This window comes from Castor canadensis, chromosome 7 (assembly GCF_047511655.1).
Source record: "Castor canadensis chromosome 7, mCasCan1.hap1v2, whole genome shotgun sequence".
Classification (NCBI taxonomy): domain Eukaryota; kingdom Metazoa; phylum Chordata; class Mammalia; order Rodentia; family Castoridae; genus Castor; species Castor canadensis.
In genome coordinates, this window is record NC_133392.1 from 37037993 (window position 1) to 37060747 (window position 22755).

Sequence of the window (22755 nt, forward strand, 5' to 3'; positions counted from 1 at the left end):
ATAACAGGATCAAAAGTATCAAACAGCTTTGTAAACTCTTCCTGCAGTGTAGCAGTTTAGAAGGCAAGGTAATAATTCCTCACTGCTTGAATGTTTGCCTTTCAATTGGGAAAAATCAGTCAGAGATGGAAAAAAGTGCACGTTGAAGCCTATAATCTTAAAAAGGAAAGTAATAGCTCAAACAAATGCCAGATTTATTTATTAGCAGCAAATAGAGGAAAATGAACTTGACGTACTGAGCAGGCAGAGGGACATTTGGGTTCCAAATGCTGCCTACTCCATCTCTCCTTAAGCTGAAGAAAGGAAGTAAATATACCTTGAAAAACACCATAATTAGAAAGGAGAATAAAACTTGGAGACAAAGGCGCCCAATGAGAAAGCATTTCTTTGCCTAATTCCTCTTGCTAGAATGAGCTTCTCCAGGGTGGAACTGGATCTGACTCATCTTTGTGGGTCCTATTCCTTGTAAAGTACAAGTCACATCCTAGAAACTATTTAGAATGAACCACATGGTAGTGCCATTTTTGTAGACTGAAACAGTCTGATATTGGCAGTGCCATATGAATCCACATAATAAATGTTAGATAAAGATGCAAGAGACCCAAGAGTCATATTTGTTCAATCAGCCTCAACCTCCTGTTCTCTCACCACATTAAGAATTAGCTCAGGGAGGTGGGACATCCTTTTCACCGTATTTGTATGACTGTTAAATTCATGCCTGTTTTTGAAGGCTGCCCTTGGTGTTCCCTCGAACTTGAAAGTTTCTAGACAGCAACATGCTGTACCAGTCTCCTCTTTTTATCGTCTCTATACCAACCACTAAAGCAGGGGCTTTATTTTCATCCACATTTAAATTCATTCGATGAACACAATGGCTGTAGTCAAGGAAAATGTGTGTTCTTCACTATGGGGTTATGAAGTTTTTTCTCTCTTTTCTGTTCTTCTTTCTTTTCTTTTCCTTCCTCCTCCCCTCTCCCTCCTTTCTCTGCTTACCTCCCTTCCATTCCTTTCTAGTGAGGTAGGAAGGACATTTCCTCCTGTTCTGTGTAGGAGGCCTGGTGAAGCCCCAGGCCCTTAGCTTGGGCAGGAGATGCGCCTGAGTGAACTGGGCACAGTAAAGCTTGTATTACAGGTTCCTGGAGAGGTTATAGGTCTTATATCCTTCCTGTAGTCCCCTACCTCCATGCTGAGCATTGGACAAAAGTCCAGTCAAATAGGCCTCTGTATGTATGTGAATTAAGCAGATCTCTAATTGAGGTCATGGATAAACAATTCTCCTTGCGTACATTTACTTACTTTATTTTGTCAGAAAAATGAAGTTTGGCAGTGTTGTGCTCTATGATAAATTTGCGTAATGTTCATTTTGTTACCCAGTTGGTTTTGTATTATATGATGTCATTGACACAAAAAGCAGCATTGCAAATGCTGTTTTTGTTGTGATATGACTGTATACAGAAGTCTTGAAAGACATAATTTTATACGATAAATCAGACCATCACTTCCCCCTTGCTGCAAACCAGGCAGTGGGAGAGAATGTGGCCTGGTCAACACAGCAGGATAACCACATGGACACAGTGAGCTCAAGGGGCAGGTCTTCCTCGTCTGCTTTATTATCTGCTGCATAGTGGGCCTAAAACAGAGTTGGGAATGAGTTGCTGTGAGAGACCAGGGTAAGGTTGACAGAATGACTATGACACTTAGATCGCTTGCATCTTTACCTATCTAATGAGATACATATTAGGCATTTGAGAAATGGTACCACTCAACTCCTGAGCTGATGTTCTTAAATTTCATATCTATTCACCATCATGTGTCCCCTTCAAGGTTCTTTTTCCTCATCTCTAATATGGAGAGATGCTATGTCTACAGCATGTATTTTCCTTATTAATGTGTGTGTGTGTGTGTGTGCACATGCGTACACTCGTGTGTCTCTCTGTCTATCTTCAGGAGGTGGAAAAATCTAGAAGCAGCAAGTTATACAGTTCACGTTGTTCAGAGATTCCTCAACCTCCCCACTGTGGCATTTTAGGCTGGATAATTCTTGGCTGCGGAGGCCAGTCTGTGCACTGCAGATTGTTTAGGAACAGCCCTGACCTCTGCCCACTGGATGCCAGTTATAGTCCCCAGTGTGACAAGCAAACTTGTCCCTAGATACTGTTCAGTGTTCCCTGGGAGACAAAATTGCCCCCTGTTAAGAATGACTGCTAGAGCTCTAATCACCCATTAAATAATTAAATATTTCTTTCTTTCTTTCTTTGTTTTTAGGGAAAATGTGTTTTCCTTTGCTTTTTAAAAATTATTTTAATTGTACAGTGGGGTTTATTATGATGTTTTCATGTACCTTGATCCTATGCACCCTAAATATTTCATTTATAAAACAAGTTGTTCTTGTTTTACAAATTACCTATGGGCTATATTAGGTCATATATATATATAATTTTATATATATATGTATATATATAATTTTATATATATATATATAATTTTATATGTATATATATATATAATTCAGGGCTGAATAGAAAAAGAAAAATAGCTAATATCAAATCAAATGCTATTGTCAACCCATAATTATCCATGAAGTGAGTGATGATGTAGATACTTAAAAAATTATTTTGGTCATAGAATTTCCCTGTGTTAGATTGCCTTTCTAATTATTGTGGGTTTAGGCTAAAAATGTTGATAGTAATCAATTTCCTGAGCACCTACTGACAGATGACAAAGAGCAATGGTGAGTTTGAATGGAGAAAAATTATTTGAGTTCTTAAATTTTCATGGGCACTCGTAATTGTGGGTGCTTTAACCATAGGTGATCGAATTGCATTAGCAAACTTAAACAGTAATAACAACATCCATACTTACAGGTGAATTAAAGACTTGAGTCCCCGGAAAGTATGTCTTGAAATAGACTTGATGTTGTTGTTTTCTATGAATCTGCAATAAGGTATAATATTTTTGGTCAAACAGCTGTTGAAAACTCAGAACACCTGCCCTGAATCATCATGTGAGGAAACTTTTCTTACTTACAAATACTCTAGATGTGGAAGACCAATAAAAGCATCATCACTGATCACATCAAAGGAGTTCGATGTGAATAACCTGCCCAGAAAAAGTACACAATGAATACAGTTAAACTGACAGATTGTCAATCTTTGTTGCTTTTATCTCTCCGAGAAACAACTGGGGAATGAATACAGAAAAATGTCCGTCTTCTACAGTATTATTTATGCAGAAAATCGCCACAGCTTTCTTATTCCTAATTATCTCCTTATCATATGCTCATAGGAAGGTGCTTTGTGCCTCCCAATGACAGCTGTCACATGCCCCTGAAAACATCTTGAGGTATAAGCAGAGCAGGTATGACAGCAGTGGCAACCAAATCAACATTTTGCATTCTTCAATGACAAAGACATTAACAGTTTTTATCACTGGCTCTGGAAACCTCTGGAATATTCCGATGGGCCAAAACAATGGTGTTTTGGGGGTTTGATCCTGGGAGATATAGAAAAATTTTGCTCTATGCCTGGCTGTACTGCAATAGCTCATATCAGACAGGCCACTGACACTGAATATCATATCACGTTCCTGAAAAATAAACATCAACTAACCTCCTTCTCTGGAAATAGGGCTGAGAGAAGATGGGAGCAATGAGACTTTAGAAGAGTCTTAGGGCATTTTATTACTAAATAGTTGAAAGAAATACTTCCACTTGGATAAATTTATTTGCAGCTTCAAAATCTACAGGGATCTAGTTTCAAAATTACTGATCAGACAGGACATCAACCAATTGTCCCCACACCCTATTGAACTCTTTGGAGAATTTGCCAGATTTTTGAATGAAAGTCTTGAAAGAAGTACTTTTATGCCCTATAGTAGAATTGTGTACAGGATAACTTAATAATAATAATAATAACAATAATAATAATATAATAGTAATTTTGTTAGTAAACTAAGGGGATTAAAACTGCTTTCTGAATTACTCTGGGATTGCATCAAAATAATCAGGGGAAAGAACCATCAAAAGGTTAGAGATGAACCGGGCATGAACTGATAATTTTTTAATTTGAAAGATGTGTACAGGGGAGTAAATTTTACTATTATTTCTATTTTATTGTCCATTGTTATACATACTTGCAATTTTCCATAAAAATAGAAGTGGGGTGGACAAACAAAATGGGAGAATCTCTTGAATTTCTTTCTAAACTATCAGTTCTAGAGTGGTGTTAGATTCCTTTCTAATCCTTTTTTCCTTTAATATTATAGCTTTACATTCAAGTAATGCACTAGGCTTTGAAAAGCCAATACTAATGACTCAGATGCAGATTAGAGTTTCCAGTTATTAAAGCAAATTCAAAAGTTCATGATTTCTAATCACAACTTTGATAACTGTCTCCTCTCACTTTATGATTCTGGAAAACACTATGATGCTTAGCTTTACCCCAAAGTAAGGTTGGAACCAAAAGACTTTCATAGGTTCCAGGTTTTTTGTTTCCTTCTGTATGGACAGTATCAGGGATGGAGAAAATGGAATAAGGTGGAAATAGGAGTATAGAGAAGTACCTCCTACACTCAATAGATTGAAAACCCACCCTACAGTTGACCAAAGATTTCATCATCTCTTACTCCAAGTTGCCAGAAGAAATAGCTTTCATCTCTAGCCCCTCCTGTGTTAAATCAGATGCAAGGCAGAGCAGAAAATGTGTATCAGCGGGTGTAACTTGCCATGCATGTCACTGAAATCAAAGAGAGGATTTCCACTAGAATTGTTATCTGCTGTTCATTGCTTATCCCTAGCACCTGTGTTTGGGCCTGTCTCATAATGGATATTGGATAAATATTTGTTGAACAAAGAAGAATTCACTTTATGTTAAATTCTGATCACTATGAGATTACTAGATTGAATGTTCTTTACAGCAGGGTCTTATGCTTATTTGTTTTGCTCAGCTCCAAGCATGGTTCCTGGTTAAAAAATGTTTATTGGACTAGATTTCAAGGACTAAAAACTCCAGCTAAAACTACAACTACATGCAAAAATGTGGATGAATATTTCAAGAAAAGAAGCTAGAACACAGTAGAGTACATCATATTGACTTCACTTATATGAAGAAAAATATACCTAGGATAAATCTATGCTGGTCAAGATAGTGTTTATTCTTGTAGGCTGGTTCTAACTGTGAGCACCAGGGTGTCTTTGGGTAATGTTTGGTTTCTTGGCCTAGGTATTGGTTCTAACAGTGTTCACTTCATAAAAAAATCAGGGACACTTATGATATATGTCTTTTTCTTTATATATATTATACTTCAATAAAAGTGTTTCTTATAAAAGCTTAAAAAATCCCTTTGTATAAGATAATAATGATTATCATATCCCTTAATTCTAAATTCAACGATAGCTTCTGTGGACAGAAATGCACAAAATTGTACATGCATTCTAAATACAGTTGAGTGAGATATCCATTTACTACCCTATATATATTGGAAAACACTCATATATCATGTTCTATAAAGAGAGTGAAACACCAATCCTTAATTTTTTATGGGTTCTTAGAAATGGTTTTGATTTCAATATTATGATTTGTGATGGAAAAGTATCCTACAGTCCCTGTCAAGGGAAATGGTGCCCACTCCATTCTTTTCCACACAACAGACCTGGGACAGACCAGCACAGCTATATTTTATACTACATAACCTCTGTCCCTTTCCACAGATTATTGAAACACTCAGCTTTTTTCCCCAGAGTAGCTAGTCCCTAGGTTGGGCAGCATTCCATGGCACAAATAGCCTGGTTCAAAAAGGTGAGTTGGGCTAAGACAATACCTTTCTTTTGGGATATAGAATCAGCAAATTAAAAAATGGACACAGTCTGCAGGGAAGCTGAAGGAACTAATTCCTCCACACTTAGTTGGATCGATGGCAGGCAAGAGGTGTATGCAAGGAACACACACGAGAAAGCATAACATGAAGACCTTGCAAAAGGAAGTGTGCTGAAGACTGACTGGGGAAGATGCCTAATTTGTGAAAGATTCCCAAGCCTGTGCTTTTCAATCTTGGTTGCACTTGGAATCGCCTGGGAAGCATTAAAAATACTGGCAACTGATTCCCACCCTCAAGGATTCTGGTTAAATTCTATACCTAGAGTGTGGGGCAGACTATTTAAAAGCTCCCTGGATGGTGCATGCAGCCATGTGGACATAATAAGCTTTCCAGGTCAGTTTCAGCAACCCTCTTTGACTGTGGTGACCAAGGGGCTTCTGCTCCTTGCAGCAATCTGACTGTAGCAGTTGCTGTGGGGCACAGAGAAATGGTGGGTTTTCCTGTACCCATTACTACACACAGCAGGAGCCTGTGACAATATGAGTCAGATGTGACAATCATCCTCACAACAGTAATATTATAGAGGAGTTTGTGGGACCAATGAACATCTGAGTGACCTTGTTACTCAGAGATCTGGGCTCTACAGACTTGTAAGGAGACACCCCATGTTTGTGCAGATGTCATGTAGAATTTGCCCTCTGCTCTAGTCTCATGGGACCATCTGAAGTCTCTGCCATTTCCTTTCTTCTTAGGAAAGGAAGAAACCAGTCACTTCCCCCTAAAGATTTGAGGAGGTAGACCCAGGGACATGCCTTGACCTCTTTCTTTTACTCCTAAGGACTGTGCACTTTTGAATTATCAAGAAAAGGGGAGGTTGGAGGAATAGGGAGGATTTTGTTTCCTTTTGCAACCAAGGCAGTGTTTCTCTATCAGAAGGGAAATTTAGAAAGACTGTGTGTCCAACTACCAATTCCAGGCAGGTGCTAGATCATTTGTAAATGATGATTACTGCCTTCATAATGGCCTACATTTCATGGCCTTCTGCCAGGAATATTTTGCTATCTGTTTGGCAGGAGGAAACTGAGGCCCAGACGACTACTAAAGGCTTTGCTTAAGGTCATGAGGTCCAAAAACCTTAGTATAATACCCTTTTACATACAGGGTAGCCTCTCAGCACAGGGCCGGGTCACATAATGATGTAATTTCCATGTTCCTGTGAATAGCTATGATAACACTTCTCAGTTCATATGGATTTTAAGAGACATAATTAAATAATAATCTCTTTTTGAGAGGACTTAATCAATGTAAGTGGCCTCAAAGCCATATCAAGATCATATTAATCTGTATTTTTAAAGTAAAATGTTTTAAAATTTTTAATGCAGTTTGTAAATAATATGTGCTCATTGTAGAAATTCTTGAAAACACAGAAAAGCTCAAAGAATAAAAAGCATCATCATTATAAAATACACTGATATGCGCATACACAATACATACATGATTCATACATGTGTATATTTACAAAGTCGAGATTTTTATATTGACTTGTGTCCTATTTGATTATTTGATGATGAACAATTTCTCATGACAATTATTCAATAATACAGTTTTCATGAATGAGTAAGTTTCATTTTACAGATATACCATGATTTAACTTTCTCTGTTGATTCCAGTTTTTACTATCATAAACACTACCATAACCATCTTCATGTATAAACATTTTTCCTATCTCTATTTCTGTAGGACAGTCTTAGAGTAGATTTCTAAAAGTAGCACTGTTAGATTATAGATGGTTTTTAAGTCTCTAGTTCTATGCAAGAAAATTACATGTCCTATTCTGAGCATGGAAATGCCTGACTTACCATATCCTCATTGACATTTAATATTATCATTTTTGTTTCTTTTTCTAAGAAATCATGACTTCCTTGATTCATTTGGGACTTACTTTTACATATAATGTAAGGTGAGACAATTCCTTGATTATTTCCTAAACATTCATCCAAATTTACCCAAAGCTTTTAGTTGAATAATTGATGTCTCTCCAACCTACAAGTGTTGTTTCCTCCAAATGATTGTTATTTTATTTGTTTTTCCAAGGATCTAATCTTGAATTTATTTATTACTCCCACTGCTTCCTAATCTACTATTTTATCCTTTCATTATTGGTTATTTTCTACTGGTTTTCTTTGGGTATTTATTAAGTTAAGTACTCAATCATATATTTTTAGTCTTTCTGATTAAAAAAAGAGCTGGGCATGGGGAGTTTATCTATAATAACCTCCACCTACTTGGGAGGCAGAGATTGGCAGGATAGCAGTTTGAGGTCAGCCTGATAAAAAGTTAGCAAGACCCCATCTCAAGACAAATGGGCTGGTCTTGGTACATGCCTATGGCTCCAGCTATATAGAAGGTGTAGGTAGGAGAATCCCATGGCCCAAAGCTGGCTCTAAACAAAAACGGATGACCCAATTCAAAAAATGACTAAAGAAAAAAAAGGGCTAGGGGCATGGCTCAAGTGGTAGTGCACCTGCCTAGCAAACATAACGTCCTGAATTCAAAATCCTAGGATAAAAAAACCAAAACAGAAGCAGAAAGCATGTAGAAACATGACTTTGCCTCTGTATAAAGCATCCAACAAAGTTTTGATTTATAACCATCTTAAAATTACATAGTTGATTTCGAATTATTTAGAATAATATTCTTAAAGTTCCTTTTAAAAAAAAAAAGCTCTCATAATTTTATCATTTATATTGGAGGATGTGACCTGTACTATGTCTGCTAACCCCAGGCTCCAGTTCCTCCTTCCAGCTGACTGTAGGGCTGGGGCACATGTCTTCTCTTCACCAATAACAACACTTTAGTACCAGAGCCATAAGGGTGTTAGGGGCATCCTGGTTGGATGAAAGCTAGGGGCAACAGAGTTTACTTCAAAAGAAACAGAAAAGTGGGTGATAGGGTTCACATGGAGCTCAGAGTTGAGAGGGAAGCTGACATTGGTATTAGAGAAGTAAATGAAGGAACAGAGGATCTAAGAAGGATTTGGTTACAGAGGGTCAAGGCTAAGGCTGCCCCACATACAGCTGAGAGGCCACAGACAGGGATCCACAGAATGAAAGGAGTGGGCAGGCACGTTTTGGTCAAGTCTGATGGCCGTCTGAAGTAGTTTCTTGCCTTGGCCAGAGGCCATGGCAGGAACACTACAGAAGGAATCAGGAAGCCTAGTTCTTAATTCCACTTGGCCATAAATCCTCTGTGTGACCTGGAGCATGCCATCTTTCATCTCTATATTGTAAAGAAAGAGACTAGACTAGATAGTACCCGAGGTCCCTTTTAGCTCTAAAGGTATATGACTCTAGGTTTGTGGCATTGCAGGCTTCTTTCATGGAAGAGTAGGCATGGGGAGTTGGGGTGGGGACAAGGAAGAGGGTTTGCAGATGGCTGAATGTGGGGGAGTGGAATCCCTGCTGAGAAAAATCCCCCATTGTCTCAAACCAGGCTGCTCATCTGGTCCTGTGCCAGGCCCCCTAGCTCTAGTGACATATCCTCCTTCAGACCCTCTCTAGTCACCTGCAACATCTTGACTGCCATCAGAATTGTCATTGGTCCAGAAAGGTCTGCTTCATCTCTTAGACCCAGAACAGGTTCTCTTGGCTATGAAGAGAGATTGTTTAGGAGACTCTCCCACACATTTCCTCCCCCTGTGAAGACTATTCTGGATGAAGAAGAGAAGAGAGCAACTAGCATCCGATTGTCACTTGGAAACTGCATTTGTTGCATATGGAGCAGAGAACAGGCTTTCAAGGCTTGTAGCTGCCCCTTCTTATGATATGTCAACACATTAAGTAGGTGAATCTGTTCCATTGTCTGTTAAAATAGGAATTATAATAACAAAAAGACTTCCTGGATGATTCTCCAATATAAGCATGTCTGCAGTGCTTCTGCAAAGAACACGTAAGTAAAGAGCAGACATAAACTATCAGAGCTAAAAGAGCCCTTAGGTCCAGCACAGGATCTTAACTATACTGCTAAGGAAACTCAGATTCAGTGAGACTGTCACCTGCCAACAAAACTTTGGTGGGAAGAGTACAGGGTGTTAGATCGCCATGGGTATGTGCCCAAGTTCACGTGGGTCTGGGTATATGTATACTTATATATAAGTGAGGCAGCACAAAATGCACAGGTTATACAGAGGCACAGCAGGAGGGGGCTTGCCAACTTGTTTAGAACCTTGCTTAAATGATTCAGACCCTCTGGTTGTCATTAATGTTCTTCTTTATCCAAAAGAGTAGGGCTGGTTGAATGATAATTAATAATAGACTGATGATTCACTTCAGCTAAATGCACATATTCTAAGTGCATGTGGTGTGAATAATTTACATTTGAATATTTTAAAATATGCTCTTAAGACAGGGAAGCATTAAAATGGAAAGAAGCGTGCAAGAGTGAATTATTTGACAGTTATTTTTGACTCAACCTTGAAAAACATTTTCAATGTAATTCAGTTGATCCTTAAGAAGACTACCACTTCTTCCATCTGAATTGACTAGAAATAACCTTATTTTGGCTCCACATAAATCTGGGGGTGGTGGTGGTGGTGAGTATTTTAGAAAGATATATAATCTAACTCTTTTTATAGATGAGAAAACCAAGGCCAGCAGAGATTAAGTGACTTGACCAAGGTCACCTCTTTTATAAGTGATGGGCCACCATTATGATGTAGATTTTAGATTTGCAGGGATTCCTTGGAACAGACCCATGCCTTGGTTTTATAGTCCATCACGTTCTCATCTCAGGACAGTCAAAAGTCTTCCTTTCTAGGAGTTGGCACAATGAGCCAATAGCTCACACTCCCCATGTTTTTAAGACCATCTTCTAACTCTCTAGTCCAGGAACTCCAAGAAAGGGCTTAACTTTTATCTGAAGCCTATTTTGTGCCCGGCCTCATCTTTAGCAGCTTGATCTCTTGCATTCATCCTCAAAGGAACATTACACTGCAGGCTTTATACTCTCATTTAAAACATAAAGAAAATCCAAGTGAGAGAGGTAAAGAAACCTAAAGTTTGTAAGTGACAGAGCTGGGATTTCAAGCTCATAGTCTTCTCCCTAGGTCTGGTTAATGGCCACAAGTGAAGACAGCTTCCTCATTTTAGTCCCATCATCTCTGCCCAGTATTTGCTGCAAACCAGAACAGCCTCTGCCAGTATTTCCCAAAAAGTATTCCCTGGAATACAAGACCTTCATAGGCCAGAAGGTTCACATGCAGACAAAATGGCAGGTAAGTTTAGGAAGAGAGGGCAAAAGAAGTTAATCAGGGTTCTTAGCTATGCAAGTCTTTTCTGTCATTAAGCATATTGAAACTCTTCAAAAGGACATTGACTATGCAAGTTCCCAGTCATACTGATAATAGGATTCTTTAATCATTGAACTCCACATAAACTGACAATTCCACAGAACATTCTCAAGGAAGTGCTGGTTCAGCCACTTAGGAAATAGCTGTGGGGAAACTTGCTTCAGATAAAAGCACTGAGAGTGTACATTTAAGCTTAGGAAGATTTTTGTTGAGCTTCAAGCCAATGGTCTATTTCCTCCTAAAGAAGGAGCATTTTTGGGATGTCCCTAAAAAGAGGTTTGTGTCAAGCTTCTTGACCAGGTGCGTGATAGCCTGGCCTGACCCCCAGGTATCATATCAATGAAATCACATGGACAAAATTGTTTTGAATTGTTCTTATAGAGAAGAAGGTTTAGTTTCTCCTTTAGGGTAGGAAATGTTACTTGCCTATTCATTGCTATTCAGCTTCTGTAGAACAAAGTGACGTATAAATAATTCAGCTAATAAAATGAATATCACATGCATATATCCCCAAAGTATATTCCATAGAACCAATATTCTATGGGAGGTTAAGAAAAATGGAACGACTTTAAATTATTGCAGAGATTTGTCTATGCCAACGTGCCTTGGAAGTGGTCAACAGGGATTAGAATGTGAAGTTTCTCCCCTTTATTTGAGCACAAAACTCTATTCTTTCAGGACAACTGTTCCCTGGGACTTGAGTTTAAAGAACACTGGTCTAAGGTATAAATTCAAAGTAAATAAGGTCTTTTTATTTTGCTCTTTTTTCTTTCTGTCTGTCTGTCCATCTGTTTCTCTTTTTAAGCAAGGAGCCTAGACCTTACACATACCAATGAGATTGAAACCTAGGGAAACAAGATGTTCTTGCCAGCAATGCTACCACTCTTTCAAAGGGCTTTTGAAATCTTTTTCAGCCATTGTCTCCAGGAATTAGGACACATTCCCCTGAATACTCTTATTAATGGCAAAGGTTGACCCTTTGAGAGGGGATTTGATTTGCAGAACAAAACTATGCAAAGTCAAGCCCTCTTAGTCATTGATTCATGTTAGGAGAGAGTATCAGAAGTGGTTAAAAATGAGGACAAGGATTTTAAGTTTCTCTGCAACTTATTAGGGATGTGACATCAAGCAGGTTACCTAGCTCTTCTAGGACTTAGTACTTCATCTGGAAAATGGAGATAATCATATATGCCTCAAAAAGTTATCATGGTGATGAAATAAAAAATAAAAATATAAAGTGCTTAATACCAGGCAGTGCAAAAGTGACCAATTGGACTGGAGGTGTTGCTCAAGCAGTAGAGCTCCTGCTTTGTAAGTGCTAAGCCCTGAGTTCAAACCCCAGTCTCACAAAACTGAATAAATAGATAAACAAACCAATTTCAATGTGAATGATGCTCCTAAGCCAAAGTTTGCCTGGTTTTATTTTTCATGGCTTGTAAACTATTAGTGAAGGTAATTCTCAGAAAAGGGTCCAGAAATCTTAGCCATAGAAGCAAGGGGAGGATTCATAGCTCTTCATAAGGAATTCTCTGTTAAGTCAAGAATTATTTGTAAGTATACATTTAGTTCATATTTCTTGGAGATTCATTGCATTTTATCACATTTTACACAAGCAAATGCATGCCATGCCTACCATCTTGCCATGTAAATGAACCCAACAATTCCTTTTTAATCCATGCCCCATGGGAGGGATTCTGAAACATTGTTTTACCTTCAGCCACCATAGGGAGGGCCTGGTAAGGTCCCTCTGGACTGTTTGGGAGGTTAGGAACTACATTATTATCCTAATAATAACTTTATAACAGCCAACTCTATATTAGGAGACTCTTTCAATTACTAATCTAATTTGTTGGTTTGTCAGAATTGATATAATAATTTTTGTCCATTTCTTTAACAAAGCATTTTCTAGATTATATTAAAGTAACTGTTTATAGAATAGAATATGAAACACTAGAACTTTAAGATAGGAGGAATTTTAGATATAGTTAAATGCAAAGGTCCCAAAATGCCAACTGATGTTTTGTTTGGTCTTTAATCCTGTTTAAAGATTTGCTTCCAGATTCATGCCTTTTCCTGAAAGTTAGGAAGATAATGACCCCATGGGCATGTACCACATTCCCATCAAGAATAATCAGCTGGAGCTGAGGATGTCATTTTTTGGTAAGACATATCTTCTCTGGTTCACTTCAGTCACCACTACTTCCTTTATTTCACATTCAAATGCTTTCTTCATTTATCTTACCACTCCAACATCATTAGTATTTGAGTTTGAGAACCACAATTTATTCTTTCTCTTGTATTTATGCATATAAAAGCCAAGGCTCAGATCTTTTAGGCCTACCCAAGGTTACACAGCCCATTAGTGCCCAAACTGGATTCAGACCCATGTCTTCTGACTTCTAGTTTGAGCTTCTATCATCTGAAGATTGGCCAATGTCAATTGTTTTAAACAAAATCTGACAGATTTTATAAACCATGGTCCTAGTTATTTTATTCATGAGAAAGAAGTGAGTTACAGATATTTTTTTTTAAGGTAAATAGTCTACGTTTCCTGTGAGAAGTATTTGAAGGAAAGATTTCATAGTAGGTTCTGATACAGACCTGTGCATAGAATCACAAAACTTTAAAGCTGAGATTGTAGACAAGTCCCAATTATACAACCAGTCACTGATCTGATGTTATAGTAATTCAAATTAAAGTGATTTTCAGCTGCTACAATAAGAGCTAATGTTCATAGAGTTACAGGAGCTGTGCTATTTGTTCATTACTCCAAATATTTAATCCTTACTATAATTCTGTTAATAGCTCCTGTGGTTAGTCCCCATTTTGTACACATGGGTATTAAAACTTGACTGAGCTTGCCCCAAATCACACAACTAGTAAACAATAGAGTGGGAATTGGAAGCCATGTTTGTCTGACCACAAAGCACTTGGCACATTGTCAGCTAACCAGGGACAGCTGTGGTGACATCTACCATCATTCTGTAGCCATAACATCAACAACCAGTCAGGATCACCATGACCACTAATCAGCGCAATGCCATTTTGAGCACAGGTGATCAGGATGACAATTCGATACATTCAGATACAGGCAAAATACAGTTTATCTTTTTATGAACACTACCAGTTTGAAGTTGCCACATCAGGGTGGGGAATGACAGCATGGCACTCCCCTTTGTGTCCCTCACAAAGCCCAACACTGTACCTGCTGTCCAGTAGAATCCTAAAACATGTCTGCTACAGTGGGAGGCTCTTGCTTTCAGTTTGTTACTGCTTATAACTATATAATAAATAAATATTTTTCTTTCCCTCATTCCCCTATAAACACTTTTGATAACTGTGCAAAGACAACAAGGAAATTATCTTTGTGTTAACGAATTTTTTCCATCTTAATATTGCTTCACTGGCATTTCCCTTTGGGTGTGCTGTTGGACAGGATAAGGGGAATTTTTAGACTTCATTGGACAGAGACTAGTCATGCCATCAGTCAAACTAAGAACCTTGGAGGCTAAATGTGAAGTTGGAGTGGGAAAACAACTTAAGCAGGAGGGTCTCAGGAAAAGCTCAGAGGCTTCGCTTTTGAAGTTCTGGAAATCTGTACTGAAGACTTTTGAAGTCATAATTTCATGGGCAAATATCTCTGCATTTTTGGAGTTCCATTCACTTTCTAAACCTATATTCCATTAATCCATGTGAAACCAGATAGAGCATACAAGCATAAGAAAGGATGTGAACATGACCAGGACTTTCTACTGAGAATAAAACAGAGACTTTAGTAGGAAATTTGTGGATCTATGGATTGGATTCAACAAATACATAGGCAGCAGTGTCTGGGCTTATAGCATCTAGGCTCTTCCCTAGGCCCATGGCCTGTTGATGATCCTCCAGGATAGACAAGGGACAGATTCAAGCACAAATAACTCAAATAAATGGCAGCAAATGCTACTGACATCAGTGGAGTCTATAGAACCTGAGAGAACAGGTACAGAATAAGGTACTTCAGTCTGATATGGATGCAGCTTGTGTATGTGGTTTTTTTTTGGGGGGGGGTGCGGTATGAAGGTCAATGTTGTGAGTGACAAGTATGGACAAATAGTAAAAAAAGTAAAATGCTATAACTCCAGTTTTGGTGTTTGGACTTTCTCTGTTCCATTAAAGTCTTCCAAGCACAAGGGTGACCTGTATGTAGAGCTGTGTTTCAGGAAGGTAATGGAGTAACAATAATGGAGATGGCTGGGATGGAATTGAGAACAGAGATGGTGGTGTGGCAACAGTGAATAACCCTCAATCAGTTATATTGCTCTGTGAAAAAGAGAGCAGATTCTCATGCTGGTTTAGTTGGAGGTGGAGAATAAGGGAAAAGGGGCAGGTAACTGTTAGCTTTCTTGTCTGAATAATTGGGAGGATGAAACATGTTTTCAGAGAAAACATTTATTGTGCAGAGTTAGTTTGCACAGTTACAAGAATTAACTAAAAAGTTAAAAATTAGACCTGTGCATACCTGGGCAAAATGTAGACAAAACAGCCTACTAAAGTTTTCCTTTTCAATCCATCATTGTGAGGGCATCCACTGGGCACAAATCAAAACATGCTCATATACATAAAAATCAGCTAATAACTCCTCTAAATACCTTGTAAATCTGCCTCGAATGGTCATTAAAGATTACTAAATTTTTCTTACACTTGTAACTTAAGAGAAATAGAAGGCAGTCACTTTAAAAGGTAAGATAGGTCATGGATCTTTTCCTCTGGATCATCATTTTCTTTTTTAAAAAATATTTTTTATTATTATTGTTGTACCAGGGATATATTGTGTCATTTAAAAATGTGCTTATGACATATCTTAGTTAAATTCACCCCCTCTATCTTTTCCTTTATCCCTCCTTCCCCCATTCTTAGGATAGTTTCAACAGGTCTCATTTTTCCATATTCATACATGAGTACATAATATTTCTATCATATTCACCTCCTATATTCTTTCCTTATATCATCTACCCTCCCACTGGTACCATCCCCCAGACTAGATAATCATTTTGAAGGACCAAAAGATTAGGGATGGTCTTATTTCTTGTTCATGCTATTTGCTTTTATATTGTTTTTAGTTTTTAATTTCTTCTGGACTATGTATTTCATGTGGATTAATTTTTTTAAATGCTGTTTGCCACCTAGAAGATCACATCTGTATTTCAAATAAGCCAAATATCATTAGAATAGGCTTTTTTTTTTCCTGGCCATATTGAATTTTTATCATTATTTGCTTTCTTTCTTTCCTTTTTTTTTTTTTTTTTGAGTATAATACTAAAACTAACCCTGCATATAGAATTTACTCCCTGCATATAGAACTATCCTAGGAGTTTCAGGAGGCTTTGTTTATTAAAATGCTATAAACGAATGGCAATGTGGCCACATTTTATCCTCTAAAATTTGAATCTTGCTTCTGTCATGAGCTCTATCACTGAGGATTTCAGTCTGGAGTTGAGAAGGAACAGGGCTGTATGTGTGAAAACACATTTCTCTAAATTGCATTCACTAAAAGTACCACTCACTCTCTATCACTAAGCACAAACTGGAATGCATAACCATTCTCCTCGGTTATGTTTCAAAACTGGCCCTGTGGAAAACATGAATAAAATTGCATTTGCTTGGGAAAAGGGTTTTTTTTTTTTTTTGGTGGTATTTAAAACTATAAATGAGTTTTTAAAATGTTTTGTACAACTAATCTGATGAATTTTTATTGGATCATTTTAGTCTTTCTTCTCTACAGAGTGTGAGTTTTATTTTTCTAATTTTCCAACACAAACTGCCAGCCATGGCCTACCAGAATCTTTTCCTAAACACTGCATGTGACTCAAGGTATTGTCTCCATTTTCCTCAGTATCTCAGGTTGACATTTCAAAAAGTACTTCTTATTATCCCTTCTACAGAAACTCTGAAGAAGTGTTTGGGGCCATAATAACATTATCAGATTGTTGTAGGTCAACAGAAATGGGATATTTCTTTTTCCTTTCCAACAACAGAGTAAGAAACCAGCTGCCTTCAACATGGATCAAGCAGAATTGATTCTGAAATTTACGACTGCACAGGATAGGATGGGCCTGTTTGGTGATCCATGGTCACACATGACATTAGAATTAATTGCCAACCCTAAGCCATGGCTTGGGATCTAGGCCTTCATGTTCCAATGGCAGATTGGCAGCCCACATGGGATTTTCAGGGCACCGGACAGTCCTGTCCCTCAGAAAACCCTTTCTGTCGTGATCCATGCATTCCCACAATTGTCATTATCATGGAATAGGTCATATTCAGAGCCTTATTATTTTTTCCAACTGAGTGAAAATGATCTTATTTGACCTTTTCTTGAGGACAGGAGGAAGCTGAGAATATTGAGCATGACAGATGAAGAATGAAATCCTTAAGGACAGGGTCCTGGTGATTAGAGATAAACTTTGACCCCTGACAGATTTGCCTAAGACCAACATGGCAAAAATCTACTATGGTGAAGTTGGCCAGAGTGAGTTAACCAAGGACGTTTGGGGCAAGATTACTTCGCCCTTTTGTTGGTTCTGAAACTTGAACTGCTTTTAGAAATAAGGGCTGGAATGTTCCATAGGAACTTGGAGCATGGGACAGAGGGGCATGGCACATACTTGGCGAGGGCTATTTAAAACCAGTCCTTTGGCTTCCCTCTGTGATTCTAAATACATGTAATCACATTACCGCGCAGCAGCCGGTAACTATTTCTATAACACTGCCTGGCATCTGTGCTTGTCGTAGCTAGGTCTAGCCAACAAAAACAAGGTGGAGATGAGATAGCTGATTAGGCTGATCCATCCAGGCTTTCTGTGTCACAGCTGACATCCACCTAGTGTCAGAATATGAGTAGTTGTGTGACTGAGACTTCTCAAATTTTAAGGACTGATCTATTTAACTATCCCAGGGGAAGGGAGGTGCCTAAGCACATCGAAAGGGTGTATTTTACATGAGCCATTTATTTATTTAACCAATGAGCAATATAAGGATACTTGATCACTTTCTCTGGTACAACAAATTCTTATCCTATGGAAGGATCCCAATGTCAAAGACTTTGCCCTTTTCTGTACTAAAGAGTATCTTTTTTAGATTTGTTTAATATTTTAAGATTTTCCTAATCACCCTGCTGGCCATCAATCAAACAAATAAACCCCTTAGGAATAACGTACTTAATTGCTAATCACTCAAAGACATTAGCCAGGGGAAGGACATCAGCCAGCATCATTATATAATGTCAAAACACCTGATTAAGTTCAGAAATTCAATGAAATAGTCAAACCAGTTTTGGAATTTCATATAGACCAAACAATAGATTAAATGACTTTTAGATTTTTACTTTTATATAAAAATTAAACATCAACCAAGACTTTTAACTATGAAATCTTATTTATCTCTGATAACAACCCTTCAAAGTATGTGCTATCACCTCCATTTTACAGATAAGAAGACTGAGGCTTGATGACATTCAGTAATTTGCACAAGACTACATATCTATGGTCTAGTGAGTGATGGGGTGATCTTTCAATTCCATACAGGGCTCTCCAATTTCAATCCCATGCTGCTTGCCTATGTATGCATAATTTTAAACAGACAAAATAGCCAAATGAAGCAAGAAAACAAACAAAAAAACCCAAAACACAAATAAGCAGAAAACTTAATTATAGAGTTAAGACTGCAAACTCAGTGCATTTACAGTTGACTAATTCTCCCTTGGACCTTTCTAGCTACCAACCCAAGTCTGTTGCCTGATACTTCAGACCTCTTGACCCCCGTATGCTATTTCTCTAAGAACTAGAACTCCAATTGCTAAACATTACACATCAGAAAAAATTATGTATGTTACATCACGCCTATGAAGAGAGCTGATTCCTTAGCAAATATTATTTTTTAAAATATTTTCAGGCATACACTAAATGCGTGCTTCCCTTGTGGCCAATTCCAAACATAGAGCAAAGAGTCATTCTTTGCCCTACCCTATATTAATATTTTCTTTTCCTCTCTGTAAGGGAATAAGTTATAAATTAGATGAGATTAGAAAGCGGTTTCTGGAGAATTGGTATTTTAAGGAATTACCTAGAAAGAACTGAGGTTTTTCTTTCCCCCACATGCTAAATCATACAGAGTAGCTGCCCCAGATTCCCAGGAGACAACATCTTGAGCGCATATGTTATGCTGGGTTCTGTATTGACAAATGCAAAAACTCCAGGGCAAAATAACCAAAGTTCTCAAGTTAAAAATGAAAGTAAAATAGTGGAATGGAATTGGGATCCTATTGCAATGGTCCAACAACTTCATAAATAGCCATTTAAGTACACAGCATTACAGGTTAGCAAATTTGCCATTGCAAGGATCAACCCTGCACTATAGATGTGAAGTTGCAAGCACACCCATCTACCTCTCACTTGACTGATATTCTTTCTTTTCAGAAATATCATCACATTTGACAAAATTAATATTGAGCTCATTTTAGAAGGCTTATCCAAATATATGCCATATTAAAAATAGTCATGATATAAATATTTCTCACAAGAGCTGCAGCGATGGTGTGAATAAAAAACTCCCTTCTGAGATTTCAGTAAAACCAGATCTCACAAAGGATCTGAAAGAAAACAAAACACAAAAACCAAACAGACACACACAAAGAGACACACACACACACAGAGAACAAACCTTATGTTAATCCGGTTTAGCATAACAGTTACTATTTTGACACTATTTTATGAACTAAGATACTGTTCCTTCCCAGATGAAGTATGAGAGAGATGAACCGCTACAGGTTTCTTATAATAATGTCTGGGGGTGGAGGGGCAAGCATGTTCAGTAGCAGCTAATAAAAAATCAAAAATTCTAAATGCAGCAAAATGTCAGCACTGTCAAATGGCCAAGCATGCAAGAGAAATCTCTCTCTCCATGCCCTTCCACCAATACATACAAAGCCCCAAATTCACCAGCTGGAATTTTTAAATCGTAAATTAGATATCAAAATGCTTACGGGCCTTACAATGAGATAACATCAGGAGGAACGGTGCGTGGAATGGATCTGGCATTCTCACATAAAGCATTATCTTTGGTACAAGTACACACAGCAGGGCATTTTGGCTTCGCTGGCTTCTTCCCCTCAGTCAGTAAAAGCGCAGATAAGAGACATAAGAAATAAGCAATTCTTTTCAGGGGGATGCAGGCATTTCCCATCCTTTTGCTTCTTTCTGATTCCATGCAGTCGAAAAAATATCCCCACACATGAACAGAGCTTCTGGAATTCAGATGGTGATTGTCTTGCTCTAAGAACAGGTCACAGAGGAATCCACCCTTTTCCTCTGCCTCTGTATCTTTGCTTTTCAAAACAGGGACCTGCAGCTGATTCGTGAGCTGCTCCTCGCTCCAGCAGTGCACTGCTCGGGGGAAGAGACCTGTGAGGTACTGTGAGATGGGAGCGATCCAACTGCTGGAGGAAGAGAACGACTTGCATCACCAGAAAACACTGAGCACAGACCAGCCTTCGAAGGCAAAGTGAAGTGATGTAACAGAAAATAAACAGCTTTCTGCTTTCACCGGGAGGCCCTTTAATTGTTACCAAAAATAGGCCGGCATTATGTCTTATTAGTGGGTGGGTGGGTGGGTGGGTGGGAGCAGTCATCTTGCATAGGATGTCTGCAATCTCGGGAACCTCTGGGAATTTGCTTTTCATGTAGCAAACAACCTAGTAAGAAAAACTAGCTTGGGAGCCAGCCCTGGCTGGAAAAAATGAAGTTAAATGAAACTCTGTCCACAGCATTCAGCTGAAACCTTGCTTATTTCTTGCTGAGTCCACGTGGTTGGATGCCATGGTTGAAAGACAAATCCTAACACATGGAGAATGTGACTTTCAGGGGATGAATGTGAGTAAATACTTTTCTGATACCTATCAAGTGTCATGAATTATTAAATTTCACAGTTCTTCCCCCTTTCCCCCACCCCCATGGAACCCATTCCCTCCTTCTCCCGTGAGGGAGGGAAATCAAAGTGGACACCGGCTTGGTGTACAACCTACCCACCTCCCTTCTCTTACCCCCACTTCTTTGGCAGTAGTACAGAGGCCTGGAAGGAGCTCCCTGCCAGCAGGAAGCAGCCAACTTTGGCTTCCTGGGGCTTTGAAAAAGGCCTAGTTCAGCCCAGGAGGCTGTGATGTGATGGGGGAATGCTGGACTGAATAAGAGCTGTGGACCTGACTTTGAAATCCCACTTCTACTGGGAGCTAGCTCAGTAGTTGAATCTGTATCCCTGTCTGTAGGATGGGAATGATAGGAGAGATGTTCTGTAATTACTGTGAAAATTAAATGAAAATGGAAGGCTATGTTACTGAGTACATAATGAAAAAGAGAAAATTCATTTATAGAAGCAAAAATCAAGAGGCCCTGGCTTTGGAGTGGGGTGGTCTCATCTTAGGGGGTGGGACACTGTTAGGAGGATCATTCCTCTTAGGAGGAAAACAGGTCACTGGTCCTCTTACCGTGCTAAAGGTGGCCATCCTTCAAGCTGTCACGGGCAGTCTGGGAAGTTAGGGAACAGCCCTTTCTCCTGCTTCTCGGACTGAAAGTGTGAAGAGGATTGTTTGGGCAAATGAATGAATATAACCTAAGCTCCTCACTGGAGTTGATGGGCTGTCATTCTACCCTTTCTCTCTTGTAGCTCGTTCCATGCTCCAACCACTCCTTTCTTTTTATTTTGAAGCAGGGTCTCACTGTGCAGCCCAGGCTGGCTTCAAACTCATGATCCTCTTGCCTTAGTCTCCCAAGTGCTGGAATTAAGGACACGTGTCACTATGCCAGTTCCAATCACTACTTTAACTCTGAAGTTCTGTAAGGGGAGGGCAGTAGCAGTCCTGCTCATTCTCTTATTTGGTTACTCTCTATTTATCTCAGTGGACTGAAGATACAAACCCTTCTGTGAACCCAGTGCCTGGGTATTCTGTGCACACAGTGAGCATCCAGTGCCTATGTGAGCAAACACCAGAGTGGAATCTGGTCACAGTACACATGTACCTCCAAATAAACTTTGAATTCACCTGAGGGCTATAACAAATGGAACTGATGTAGTGAAGAAAGTCAGGGAACAATGACTGAAGTAAAAGGGAGTGTGGTAAGAGTGTCCAGGAGGAGGAAGAGCATGTGCAAAGGCTGGCTGTCATCTGGAAAGCTCAGGACAGAGACATCTCTGCAGAGTTTGACAGGGCAGTGATATTATCTTGTGTGTGTTTCAAAAGGACCAGTAGGTTATCATCACTAAGCCATGTGAATACATTTTTTACAGTGAAAGAGAGAGAGAGAGTAAAAGAAAACCCTCAGTTCAAGAGGGTTTTAAACATTTTAAAATGGATTGTACTAATGTTTCATGGTCAAGGACTCTGTGAAGGAGGGAGTGAGTGACAGTGTTTTTAGAAACTGTGACCTCTGGGCAAGCATCGCTTTAAACAACAAAAAAGTGTCACTCAAAATCTGGCCACAAATAAAACTTATTATTATTTTTTTAAATAAATTGAATCCTGCTCTAAGTACACAGTAGAAACTTGCTCTATAAAACAATTC

General features: G+C 38.7%; 1 protein-coding gene across 4 annotated transcripts in view; it reads right to left on the minus strand.

The window, feature by feature from the left end:
* The window catches only part of Lgi1 (leucine rich glioma inactivated 1), a 34909-nt gene extending 14181 nt beyond the window's left edge, over window positions 1-20728 (minus strand). The window contains exons 1-4 of one of the 4 annotated variants that reach the window (XM_074078740.1): window positions 20193-20728; window positions 19719-19790; window positions 3028-3099; window positions 2863-2934 (exon numbers count right to left, since the gene is read on the minus strand). In XM_074078740.1, coding sequence (XP_073934841.1) covers window positions 2863-2934; window positions 3028-3099; window positions 19719-19790; window positions 20193-20407 — 431 coding nt within the window. In that variant the 5' untranslated portion in view covers window positions 20408-20728. Of the gene's footprint in view, window positions 1-2862; window positions 2935-3027; window positions 3100-19718; window positions 19791-19861; window positions 19977-20192 lie in introns of those variants that run through there. The other 3 variants (XM_074078739.1, XM_074078742.1, XM_020169057.2) reach the window with 3 other exon arrangements.
* Between the last annotated feature and the right edge of the window lie 2027 nt (window positions 20729-22755).